General features: G+C 43.4%; 1 protein-coding gene across 1 annotated transcript in view; it reads right to left on the reverse strand.

The window, feature by feature from the left end:
* The window catches only part of shank2a (SH3 and multiple ankyrin repeat domains 2a), a 78094-nt gene that overhangs the window by 58274 nt on the left and 6029 nt on the right, over positions 1–13791 (reverse strand). The window contains exons 4-9 of the mRNA XM_082182140.1: positions 12983–13054; positions 12668–12776; positions 9432–9583; positions 7148–7315; positions 5693–5809; positions 3259–3336 (exon numbers count right to left, since the gene is read on the reverse strand). Of these exons, the coding sequence (XP_082038266.1) occupies positions 3259–3336; positions 5693–5809; positions 7148–7315; positions 9432–9583; positions 12668–12776; positions 12983–13054 (696 nt within the window). The remainder of the gene's footprint in view (positions 1–3258; positions 3337–5692; positions 5810–7147; positions 7316–9431; positions 9584–12667; positions 12777–12982; positions 13055–13791) is intronic.

Raw genomic sequence — 13791 nt, forward strand, 5'->3', positions numbered from 1 at the left:
ATTTTAAACATCCGCTCACTTAAAAATAAATCACTTCTAGTCAATGACTTAATAACCACAAACAACCTGGATTTTATGCTTCTAAATGAAACCTGGCTAGAAGACAGCTGCAGTGCAACAATCCTCAATGAAACATCCCCTCCTAACTTTACTTTTATGAGTGTCTGCAGAGCTGTTAAGAGAGGTGGGGGTCTAGCTGCTCTTTTTAAAGATATCTATCAATGTAAGCAAATATCATTTGGGAACTACACGTCTTTCGAATATCTGGGTATTGTATTAAAAGGTGCTCCACGTATTTTACTTATCATTATTTACAGGCCTCCAAAATACTCTCCAGCCTTTGCTGAGGAATTTACAGAACTGTTATCAACAATTACCTCAGAGTTTTACTGTTTTGCCATTGCTGGAGATTTGAACATTCACATAGATAATGCAGAAAACAATATGGCAAAAGAAATCAAAACTGTTTTAAAAACTTTTGATCTGACTCAGCATGTACATGGACCCACACACAATCATGGACACACTCTAGATTTACTTATCAGTAAGGGTCTAAACATCTCATCGATTGTTATTAAGGATGTAGCACTGTCTGATCATTTCTGTATTTTCTTTGATATATTGATCTCTCCTGCCACTGAAGCTAGATCTGTGTCTGTCAAGAAGAGATGCTTAAATGAGAACACTAGTCTACTATTTATGAAGGCTATATCCTTAACACCAAGCATATCTGCTGACTCTGTTGATTTTCTCCTTGATTCTTTTAACTCAAAAGTTAAAAGTGCAATTGATGATATTGCTCCTGTGAAAGTCAGGAAGAAGAGTGGCAGACAAAAAGCACCTTGGAGAAACTCAACAGCAGTGCAAAATATGAAAAGACAATGCAGAAAAGCAGAGCGCATGTGGCGGAAGACAAAACTTGTAGTCCATTATAACATCTACAAAGACAGCCTTCATGCTTTCAATATGGAACTAGGCAAAGCTAGACAGACTTTCTTCTCAAATATTATAAACTGCAATTTAAACAACACACGCACTCTTTTTGCTACTGTAGAGAGACTGACAACCCCCCCAAGCCAGATTCCCAGTGAAATGCTCTCAAACAGCAAGTGCAGTGAGTTTGCTTCTTTCTTCTCTGACAAAATCAATAATATCAGAAAGGTGATCAGCACATCCTTGAGTTGTGCTGGGGTCAGACAGATCAGACCACCTGAAAAAGTAGTAACTTTGTCTGATTTCAAAAAAATTGATGGCAAAATTTTGGTAGAAACCGTACAGCACCTTAAAACATCAACCTGTGCTCTTGACACACTTCCCACATCTTTTTTCAAAAGTGTGTTAAACAGTTTAGAAGCAGATCTTCTAGAAGTGGTAAATGCCTCACTTCTCTCTGGGAGTTTTCCAAACTCCCTGAAAACTGCAGTTGTCAAGCCCCTCCTGAAAAAGAGCAATCAGGATAAGACCATATTAAGCAACTATAGACCGATCTCAAATCTTCCTTTCATAGGCAAGATCATTGAAAAAGTTATCTTCAATCAGCTGAACAAATTCTTAAGCTCGAATGGATACTTTGATAATTTTCAATCTGGTTTCTGACCGCACCACAGCACAGAGACAGCGCTCATAATGATAATAAACGATATTCGCTTAAATACTGATTCAGGCAAATGATCAGTGCTGGTACTACTCGACCTCAGTGCTGCATTTGACACTGTCGATCATAACATACTTCTTGACAGGCTGGAAAACTGGGTGGGGCTTTCTGGGATAGTCCTAAAATGGTTCAGGTCATACTTAGATGGGAGAGGTTATTATGTGAGTATAGGAGACCATAAGTCTGAGTGGACATCCATGACATGCGGAGTCCCTCAAGGCTCAATTCTTGCGCCACTCCTGTTCAACCTGTATATGCTCCCAATGAGCCAAATAATGAGAAAGAACCAAATTGCTTACCACAGCTATGCAGACGACACACAGCTGTACTTAGCCCTATCGCCTAACGATTACAGCCCCATTGACTCCCTGTGCCAATGCATTGATGAAGTCAACAGTTGGATGTGTCAAAACTTTCTTCAATTAAACAAAGACAAAACTGAAGTTATTGCGTTTGGAAACAAAGATGAGGTTCTCAAGGTGAACGCATACCTTCTCTCTAGGGGTCAAACAACTAAAAATCAAGTCAGGAATCTTGGTGTGACACTAGAGTCAGACCTTAGTTTCAGTAGTCATGTCAAAGCAATAACTAAATCAGCATACTATCATCTGAAAAATATTGCAAGAATTAGATGCTTTGTTTCCAGACAAGACTTAGAGAAACTTGTGCATGCTTTCATCACCAGCAGGGTGGATTATTGTAATGGACTCCTCACTGGCCTACCCAAAAACACCATAAGACAGTTGCAGCTCATACAGAACGCTGCCGCCAGGATTCTGAGCAGAACCAGAAAATATGAACATATCACACCAGTCCTCAGGTCTTTACACTGGCTCCCAGTTAGATTTAGGATTGATTTCAAAGTATTATTACTGGTATATAAATCATTCAATGGCCTAGGACCTCAATACATTGCAGATATGCTCACTGAATATAAACCCAACAGATCACTCAGATCATTAGGATCATATCAGCTAGAAATACCAAGGGTTCATTCTAAACATGGTGAGTCTGCTTTTAGCTATTATGCCAGCCGCAGCTGGAACCAGCTTCCAGAAGAGATCAGAGGTGCTCCTACAGTGGTCACATTCAAATCCAGACTCAAAACACTTCTGTTTAGCTATGCATTTACTGAATGAGCACTGTGCCGCTGTTCGTCCGACTGTACTGTCTTGTATTTCATTTTATTTTTTTAAACTGTTTTAATTATTCATGTTTCTTTTTATTATTTTAATTTCTTCTATGTAAAGCACTTTGAATTGCCATTGTGTATGAAATGTGCTATATAAATAAACTTGCCTTGCCTTGCCTTGCCTTGCCTAAAAAGTAAGCACACTTCAAGCAGACGCTGATTTCCGCCACAGAAAAAAAAAAGGGAACTGAGACCTTTAATCTCGCAAATCAAATTTTTATTTAGCAATTGCGAGTTTATATCTCAGAATTCAGAATTTACTTTTTTTATTCCATGGTGTAAACCAGCTTCCACAGCAACAGTAGTTAAACAGTAGTGGAAGTTGAAGCTGTCGGATGTTCCAGCGAAACACGCTGAAATGGAAAGTGTTCAGCCATTTGAAATGTTCCGGGAGCATGAATGAGGACGGTACCTGAAACGGACTCTGGCTGTTGTGGTTCTTCACCTCCTTGTCGGCTCCTCTGACCAGCAGCACATGCGTGCACTTCTCCTGCAGTCATAAACACATTCTCAATCTCTAACAACATCACGCCTCTACAGCTGATATTTCTGACCAGTTGCACAAGACTCAAAAGACATGAAATAATCAGTATTTTATTCTAGTAATTTCTTTGTGTTCTGCTGTCACAAGATTTGAAAAAGCTACCACTTTTTTCACACTACTCTATTATGTTCAGAAAGGTTTTGAAGGCATTTTATTTTCATCCTACCTCTGTGTAATCCCTAAAACCCTTTGAGTAAAAGACTGTTTGCTTTTCCATTAGCGCCCCCTACTGTCAGAAAGTGAATCTGCACTTTAATTAAGCCCATCTGCTGCTTTTGTTCAGATCAATGCAGGGACAATAATTGATATTATTGAACACAAAATATAATCATTTATAATTCTGACTCACCCCTTTTTTAAAAAACAATGGTTTAAATGATGAAATGTGAGGTTTATCTTTTTTGTAAAACGTTTTATGTTCAAAACTTGTAAAGTAAATTTTTTTTACCATCATTATACAGTTTAGGATGTTGCCATAGACATTGGAATTCATATAAAACCAAATTGCTACCTCAACATTTAGTTTTATTCTAATATCTATTCTAATACACTGAGGAAGAATCAGCTTTCCTCCACTATCCTGGTGAACTTCTATCGCTGTGGAATAGAAAGCATCCTGACCAACTGTGCTACAGTGTGGTATGGGAGCTGTTCTGTTGCAGAGCGCAAGGCACTGCAGCGGGTGGTGAAAACCGCCCAGCGCATCACTGGGACTCCACTACCTGCCATCGAGCACATCCAGAGGAAACGCTGTCTGCATCGAGCTCGCAGCATCCTTAAGGACTCCTCTCACCCAGCCCACAGACTGTTTTCTCTCCTGCCCTCCGGCAGGCGTTTCAGGTGCCTCCGGACCAGGACCAGCAGACTAAAGAACAGTTTTTTCCCCAGAGCTGTCTCTTTATTAAACTCTAACCCTCATTGATCCCACTCCCCTCATATACTGATTGACTCTCCTCTCCCTCCTCACACCTGCCTCCATTTTGTTATTTGCAATACTATACTGTTCATTTGCACTGCTGACTGTTATTATAGTAACAACTGTTTACATATGCATCTTGCACTACTACCTTGACTGGAATATGCTCAATTTGCACTGCCGACTGTTTATTTACAGTACCGACTGTTTACATATACATTTGCAATACCATACTTTAACTGTAATATGCAATTACTTTCCACTGCACTTTTACTCGGATAGCTTCTGTCCAAACTTTATTTGCACTACTTTAAATCCATTGTTATACTGCTCATCTTAGCCTAACTTATACATATATCTATTTGTAAAATTCTGTTTATAGTAATAGCCATCTGTATATTATGCTCACATTCTGCTTATAGTAACAGCCATCTGTATATATATTCATAGTACATATCTATCTGTAAAAATTCTGTTTATAGTAATAGCCATCTGTATATTATATTAAGTACATATCTAGCTGTAAATTCTGTTCACAGTAATAGTTATCTGTATATTATATTCATAGGACAAATCTATCTGTACATTTTTGTTTATAATAGTATTCAACTCTATATTTATTCAGTACATATCCATGTTCTGCACTTATGGAACCACTGTATATCCTGCACTTGCTGCTATTGCACTTCTGGTTAGACCTAAACTGCATTTCGTTGCCTTGTACCTGTACTTGTGTAATGACAATAAAGTTGAATCTAATCTAATCTAATCTAATCTAATCTAATATCATTCTAACATTCTATAAAACACTGTATACTTCTTTTGAACTTGAGCTTATAAAACAGTCATAACTTAGCATTTTACAAATAAAACCATATTGTATCTAATCAGCAACTTCTCATTAATGAGTGAATGCATTAAAGTTTTAAAGATTTTATTCCGACCATGTTTTTACCATGCTATATTTTCAGGAACTACAGCAAAAACCAGTGTGGTGCAAGAAAATATCTTTTTTGAAGTGAGAAATTGTATTTGAATATATCATTAGATTAAATTTATATGAACATATAATATGAGAATTACTATAATCTCCATTGACTTCAATGGATTTAAACTCATTTGAAACTTATAACTCATGACTGCTCAAAACAGTCAACATTTATGAAACCTACACATTTTTTTTCTAACGAAACATCAGTATTACTCTCTAAGGTAATTACACTTCCAAGGTAATAAACTGAATTTGCGTGTGTGCATCATTCTTCCTGACTCACAGTTATATAACAAAAGCCCACTTAAACACAGACCAAAGTTCAGTAGTTTACCTGTTTATTAAACAGTATATAATGAAATGCTGTAGGTAAGTTTACAGCTGTGAACACACACCTGGTTGTAGAGAGCACAGATGTGCAGCGCCGTGTTTCCCGAAGCGTTCTGTGCGCTCATATCTGCTCCGTAAAACAACAGATGCTCGAGGTGTTGGACATGACCGTGTCGACAAGCCTGTTAGAACACACACACACACACACACACACACACACACACACACACACACACACACACACACACACACACACACACACACACACACACACACACACACACACACACACACACTTTGCTATCATCATGGTGATATTCTATAGACTGTTATTGTTTTATATACGGCTAATTATACATATTCTTGACTCATTGAGATGGGCGCCCAGAGGGTTTCTTGAATAAACTACTTACAGCCCAGCTTGTGTAAACAGAACATGATCTCTAATATGTTCAGTATCTGCTTTATTGATCGTTCTCTCATTGGTTTGTCACTCGTTGTTTGTGAATATTTTTTCTGGTTTTAACGTGTTTATGCTCTTTGTCCATTTTGTTTATTGTGCACTTGTTCATGTTACACACTAATATAATCTTTGCACTACAAAATATTGTTCACTAATATACACTATATTGCCAAACGTTTTGGGACGTCTGCCTTTACATGCACTTTAACTTTAATGGCATCCCATTCTTAATCTATAGGGTTAAGTTGCTCCACCCTTTGAAGCTATAACAGCTTCAACTCTTCTGGGAAGGCTTTCCACAAGGTTTAGGAGTGTGTTAATGGGAATTTTTTATCCATTCTTCTAGAAGTGCATTAGTGAGGTCAGGCACTGATGTTGGACGAGAAGCTCTCAGTCTCCGCTCTAATTCATCCCAAAGCTGTTCTATCGGGTTGAGGTCAGGACATTGTGTAGGCCAGTCAAGTTCTTGCACAGAAAACAAAACTCCTAATCCATGTGTTTATGGACCTGCTTTGTGCACTGGAGCGCAGTCATGCTGGAACAGGAACAGGAAGAGTTCCTTTCACTGGAACTAAGGGGCCAAGCTCAACCCCTGAAAAATAACCCCACACCATAATCCCCCCTCCACCAAACTTTACACTTGGCACAATGCAGTCAGGCAAGGACCGTTCCTCCAGTAATGAGGAAATGTCATGCATGGACAGCTGGCAACCTATCACGGTACCACGCTTGAGTTCACTGAGCTCCTGAGAGTGACCCATCCTTTCACAGATGTGTGTAGAAGCGTCTGCATGCCTAGCGCTTGATTTATACACCTGTGGCCATGGCAGTGAGTGGAACACCTGAATTCAGTGATATGGAGGGGTGTCCCAATACTTTTGGCAATATAGTGTATATAGGCATATAATATGTGTCAATAATAACTTTGTTGTGATAAAACTGAGTAAATGTTGAAGTATAGTAATGAGGTATAATTGAGACTAGTGTGACGGTGTATCCTGGTCCTTCTCTCTGTAATAAAGCTGTGGATGTGTGTGAACACATCACTGAAGTTCACCTGGTGGATCTCATGCCATCCGTTCTCGTCCTGGCAGCAGACGGAGGCGTGCTGGTTCAGCAGCAGCTCACAGCAGTGTGTGTCTCCGTCCGCCAGGACCGTGTGATACAGTGCCGTCAGACCACGACTGTCTCTGTAGTCCGGAGACGCGCCGAGCTCCAGCAGAGTCTGGAACAGGGAACAGGGAACATACACCATTCATCATTCTGCTTTCCCATCTGCAGTTTCAGCTCCCCGAACAAAGTACCTTTTGGTGACTCATTATTATTTTATAATTCAGATCAAGTTTCTTTGTATTGTGTTCTCTTTCATCATCTCGTGTTCGAGATCCACTTATGGGAAGGGCATCTGCACCTGACCTCTGCAGAAGCATCCAATTGCACAAAGTCTGGCGAGACAGACAGAAGCGCGTGTCCAATGCCAGCTAAAGGACCCGTGTATAAAACACCTGCGTTGCAGCTCTGGGGACCTCCCTGAGCATTCCTGCTCTCAGTTGGGCTGACCAGTCTGACGAGGGCTTATTCGAGGAAATCCTTAGTAGTCGCGGGTGGGTCCTTGTCGAGGTGTGTGAGCGAGCGGCTGCTCGTCTCAGCATTGAATGGCTGAGTTTTACGCGCATGGACCCTCTTATTGGGGCTCCCCCCACATGTTATTGCCACCATTCAGAGTGCCAGAGCCTCTTCTACACTGCCCCTATACGACTGTAAGTGGCGTGTGTTCCAAGAGTGGTGTGAAGGGCGACAGTTAACATCATATCAGTGTTCAATCACTGATATTTTAAGCTTTTTCCAGGACCTTATGGATGGTGGAAGATCCTTTTCTACCATTAAGGTCTATTTAGTGGCTATTGCTACAAGTCATGTGGGGTTTGATGCTGCTACAGTGGGGCAATACCCCCTTATTTGTAGATTTATGAAGGGCACGCGCCACTCTCTTCCAGTCACGAGAAGAGCAGTTCCTGAGTGGGACATCTCTTTGGTGCTGGAGGCATCATCTCAACAGCCGTTTGAGCCCCTGGGAAATATTTCCCTTAAGCTTCTGTCTTTCAATACAGCTCAGCTCCTGGCCTTGGCGTCAGCCAAACGTGTCGTCAGTGATTTGCATACACTCTCTGTTCATTCCTCATGCATTAAATTCTCTCTCAGTGGAGATACGTTTTTTCTCAGGCCCAACCCGGCCTTTATGCCAAAATGCTTCCTGTCGTTCACGTGTGAGGTGATTGAGCTTTCCGCTTTTCACCCACCTCCTTTCTCCTCCACAGAGGATCAGAGGTTGAACTCTCTGTGTCCTGTACGTGCCTTGCGGATTTACTTAAACAGGACAAGCTCGTTTAGAAAAAGCGACCAGATTTTCATCTCTTGCCCATCCCTTGCATGTTTTGAACCTGCACCTGGCACCATATAATTCATCATTATGAGTGTGGTCAGGTTTATTCATGAATGCATGTTACCACATGTTATTCTTTGTTGCTAGTGTGGCACCCTCACCGTGTGTGGTTTGTTACTTTGTGACGTGTCATGCACCGCCTTTCCAGGTGACCGTCCTCTGTCTCCCATTGTTGGATCTCAAACACGAGATGATGAAAGAGAACAATAGGTCACTGTTCGTAACCCCGGTTCTCTGAAACATCGAGTGAAGAGATCCACCAAGCTTGCCCCACTTGCTGCGTGAGAAGCTAATATGCTCACTGAGGAAAAATAGCGCGTGCAGGTGTTTTATACACTTGGTAAGGGGCGGGTCCTTTAGCTGGCATTGGACACGCGCTTCTGTCTGTCTCGCCAGACTTGGTGTAATTGGCTGCTTCTGCAGAGGTCAGGTGCGAATGCCCTTCCCATAGGTGAATCTCTCCACTCGATGTTTCAGGGAACCGGGGTTATGAACAATAACATATTGTTTTTCATAATACATGTTTTTTTTAAAGCAGATTCACAGAAAATGTCACAGTTAGTGTTCTGTTATCAGTCAGAGATGATTGTGTCACAGTAACGTCCATATGGCAGTGATATACAGCTATAATATAGTACATTATAAAACAAAAATACTGCAAACCATATAATAAATAAATGTAAGATAAAATAGAAATATAAAATATAATTAAAAAATATAAAATGTATCATATTTAGCTGGTTTTCTAAAGGGCAAGTACTTGCTTTTACTGATCATATGCTTAAATGCCAGCAAAAATCGATAAAATAGAAGTTGTTAGAACCTGCAAAATGGTTGTTAGAAATAATGCAAAATTTGTGTGTTAATGAGATGAATGATTATAATGCATGTTGTATACCTTGATCGCTGGCTGGTTTTTAGCGCAAGCAGCTTTATGAAGAGCCGTCATGCCGTCTTTATCCCTGAAGTCCAGATGAGCTCCTCCGTTCCTCAGAGCTTTAATAAACTCCAGCTTATTCTCCAGCTGCGCCGCACAGGTGAGTGGAGTCTCTATGACACACACACACACACACACGCACACACACACATAACATCTGCTTGAGTCTTTCTTCCCTGAAAATATTTTGAACAAATGCTGTATGCCATTTTTAACTGAAATGAATACAAGTCTGTAATTCCTATGATTAACATTGTAATTCATTAATACATTGGACTCATGGACTATGGAGAGAATTGAACAAATCCAGACATGTCTTATAAACTGGTATGATCAATAAAGTGTAAGGGAAAAAGAGTGAACATTCTCAAAGGCAGAACGTTAAATGGTAAATGGTAAATGGACTGCATTTATATAGCGCTTTCACAGACCTATGGCCACCAAAGCGCTTTACATATAGCCTCACATTCACCCATTCACTCACACATTCATACACCGACGGCGGTGTCAGCCATGCAAGGCGCCACCCAGCTCGTCGGGAGCAGCTGGGGTTAGGTGTCTTGCTTCGACACTTGGTCAGGTGGAACCAGGGATTGAACCACCAACCTTCTGGTTTGTAGACAACCTACATGAACCACTGAGCCACTGCCGCCTCGTTAAATCAGTCAGATGGTTAGGTATGGGGAATGTGTCGGATGGTCAGGTATGGGGAATGTGTCGGATGGTCAGGTACGGGGAATGAGTCGGATGGTCAGGTACGGTGAATGAGTATAATGGTCAGGTACGGTGAATGAGTCGGATGGTCAGGTACGGTGAATGAGTAGAATGGTCAGGTACGGGGAATGTGTCTGATGGTCAGGTACGGGGAATGAGTCGGATGGTCAGGTACGGTGAATGAGTCGGATGGTCAGGTACGGTGAATGTGTCGGATGGTCAGGTACGGGGAATGAGTCGGGTGGTCAGGTACGGGGAATGAGTCGGATGGTCAGGTACGGGGAATGAGGCGGATGGTCAGGTACGGGAATGAGACGGATGGTCAGGTACGGTGAATGTGTCGGATGGTCAGGTACGGTGAATGTGTCGGATGGTCAGGTACGGGGAATGAGGTACGGGGAATGAGTCGGATGGTCAGGTACGGTGAATGTGTCGGATGGTCAGGTACGGTGAATGAGTATAATGGTCAGGTACGGGGAATGAGGTACGGGGAATGAGTCGGATGGTCAGGTACGGGGAATGAGTCGGATGGTCAGGTACGGTGAATGAGTCGGATGGTCAGGTATGGTGAATATGTCGGATGGTCAGGTATGGTGAATGAGTCGGATGGTCAGGTACGGTGAATGAGTCGGATGGTCAGGTACGGTGAATGAGTCGGATGGTCAGGTACGGTGAATGAGTCGGATGGTCAGGTACGGTGAATGAGTCGGATGGTCAGGTACGGGGAATGAGGTACGGGGAATGAGGTACGGGGAATGAGTCGGATGGTCAGGTACGGTGAATGTGTCGAATGGTCAGGTACAGGGAATGAGGTACGGGGAATGAGTCGGATGGTCAGGTACGGGGAATGAGTCGGATGGTCAGGTACGGTGAATGAGTATAATGGTCAGGTACGGGGAATGAGTCGGGGTCAGGTACGGGGAATGAGTCGGATGGTCAGGTACGGGGAATGAGTCGGATGGTCAGGTACGGTGAATGAGTATAATGGTCAGGTATGGGGAATGAGTCGGATGGTCAGGTACAGTGAATGAGTATAATGGTCAGGTATGGGGAATGAGTCCGATGGTCAGGTATGGGGAATGAGTCCAATGGTCAGGTACGGTGAATGAGTATAATGGTCAGGTACGGGGAATGAGTCGGATGGTCAGGTACGGGGAATGAGTCGGATGGTCAGGTACGGTGAATGAGTATAATGGTCAGGTACGGGGAATGAGTCGGATGGTCAGTCGGATGGTCAGGTACGGGTAATGAGTCGGATGGTCAGGTACGGGGAATGAGGTACGGGGAATGAGTCGGATGGTCAGGTACGGTGAATGTGTCGGATGGTCAGGTACAGGGAATGAGGTACGGGGAATGAGTCGGATGGTCAGGTACGGGGAATGAGTCGGATGGTCAGGTACGGTGAATGAGTATAATGGTCAGGTACGGGGAATGAGTCGGGGTCAGGTACGGGGAATGAGTCGGATGGTCAGGTACGGGGAATGAGTCGGATGGTCAGGTACGGTGAATGAGTATAATGGTCAGGTATGGGGAAGGAGTCGGATGGTCAGGTACAGTGAATGAGTATAATGGTCAGGTATGGGGAATGAGTCCGATGGTCAGGTATGGGGAATGAGTCCGATGGTCAGGTACGGTGAATGAGTATAATGGTCAGGTACGGGGAATGAGTCGGATGGTCAGGTACGGGGAATGAGTCGGATGGTCAGGTACGGTGAATGAGTATAATGGTCAGGTACGGGGAATGAGTCGGATGGTCAGTCGGATGGTCAGGTACGGGTAATGAGTCGGATGGTCAGGTACGGGGAATGAGTCGGATGGTCAGGTACGGGGAATGAGTCGGATGGTCAGGTACGGTGAATGAGTATAATGGTCAGGTACGGGGAATGAGTCGGATGGTCAGTCGGATGGTCAGGTACGGGGAATGAGTCGGATGGTCAGGTACGGTGAATGAGTTTAATGGTCAGGTACGGGGAATGAGTCGGGTGGTCAGTCGGATGGTCAGGTACGGGGAATGAGTCGGATGGTCAGGTACGGGGAATGAGTCGGAACGGGGAATGAGTCGGATGGTCAGGTACGGGGAATGAGTCGGATGGTCAGTCGGATGGTCAGGTACGGGGAATGAGTCGGATGGTCAGGTACGGGGAATGAGTCGGATGGTCAGTCGGATGGTCAGGTACGGGGAATGAGTCGGATGGTCAGTCGGATGGTCAGGTACGGGAAATGAGTCGGATGGTCAGTCGGATGGTCAGGTACGGGGAATGAGTCGGATGGTCAGGTACGGTCAGGTACGGGGAATGAGTCGGATGGTCAGGTACGGGGAATGAGTCGGATGGTCAGGTACGGGGAATGAGTCGGATGGTCAGGTACGGTCAGGTACGGGGAATGAGTCGGAATGAGTCGGATGGTCAGGTACGGGGAATGAGTCGGATGGTCAGGTACGGTGATCTCAGACTCAGACTCATGTGTTTCTGCTCCTCCAGTACCTCCGGTCTCTGTGTCCTGGTAGTTTGGGTCCAGTCCTCTGTCTAGCATTCTGGAGAACTTCTCTATCTCATGATGCTGGATGTAATCCATGAACTTCCTCAAGCTGGCCTGGAGAGAGACAATAAGACAAAAAAATAAAGCCATTAGAAACATAAATGCTTGCAGAGATGCATCAACAGCTCATATCAGATACATTACTTAAAGTAAGAGTTTCTCATGACTTTAATCAGTCTGATGTACGATGAATCGCATGTGTCTGTCAGGTTGGAGAAAACTCTCCAGATCCGCTGGATCTTATGCGTCTTTGCACTCACCTTCGTGTGAAGTCTGGCGATCTGCTTCTCATCCACACTGGACTGATTGTACAGTCTGGTTTTGTAGCGGAACTGCAGGAACAAAGAAGGTTCTCAGCGTTTCATTGCAGCAATTGCATGATAACATATATTTATAAACCCTCAGAATAAAGACATTCACGCTCTTATGGTTCCATTAAGATGTGTGTGCTGTAGTCTGAAGTGATCGTGCTGTTGGAAGTTATGCTAATGCATTTTATGATGATGATGCTAAATGTTAATTTATGCATAAAGTATCAAACATGTAGTTATTCATGCATGAATCCATATGACTCCAGTCGTAGTTAAAGTTTATTCAATCACGCCACATATCCCCCTGAACACCAGAGGGAATCTCACACACACACACACCACATATCCCTCTGAACACCAGAGGGCGTCTCTCACACACACACACACACACACACACACACACACACACACACACACACACACACACACACACACACACACACACACCACATATCCCTCTGAACACCAGAGGGCGTCTCACACACACACACACACACACACACACACACACACACACACACACCACATATCCCTCTGAACACCAGAGGGCGTCTCACACACACACACACACACACACACACACACACACACACACACACACACACACACACACACACACACACCACATATCCCTCTGAACACCAGAGGGCGTCTCACACACACTCCACATATCCCTCTGAACACCAGAGGGAATCTCACAAACACACACACACACACACACACACACACACACACACACACACCACATATCCCTTTGA

This window comes from Leuciscus leuciscus, assembly GCF_965113295.1.
Source record: "Leuciscus leuciscus genome assembly, chromosome: 10".
NCBI lineage: Eukaryota > Metazoa > Chordata > Actinopteri > Cypriniformes > Leuciscidae > Leuciscus > Leuciscus leuciscus.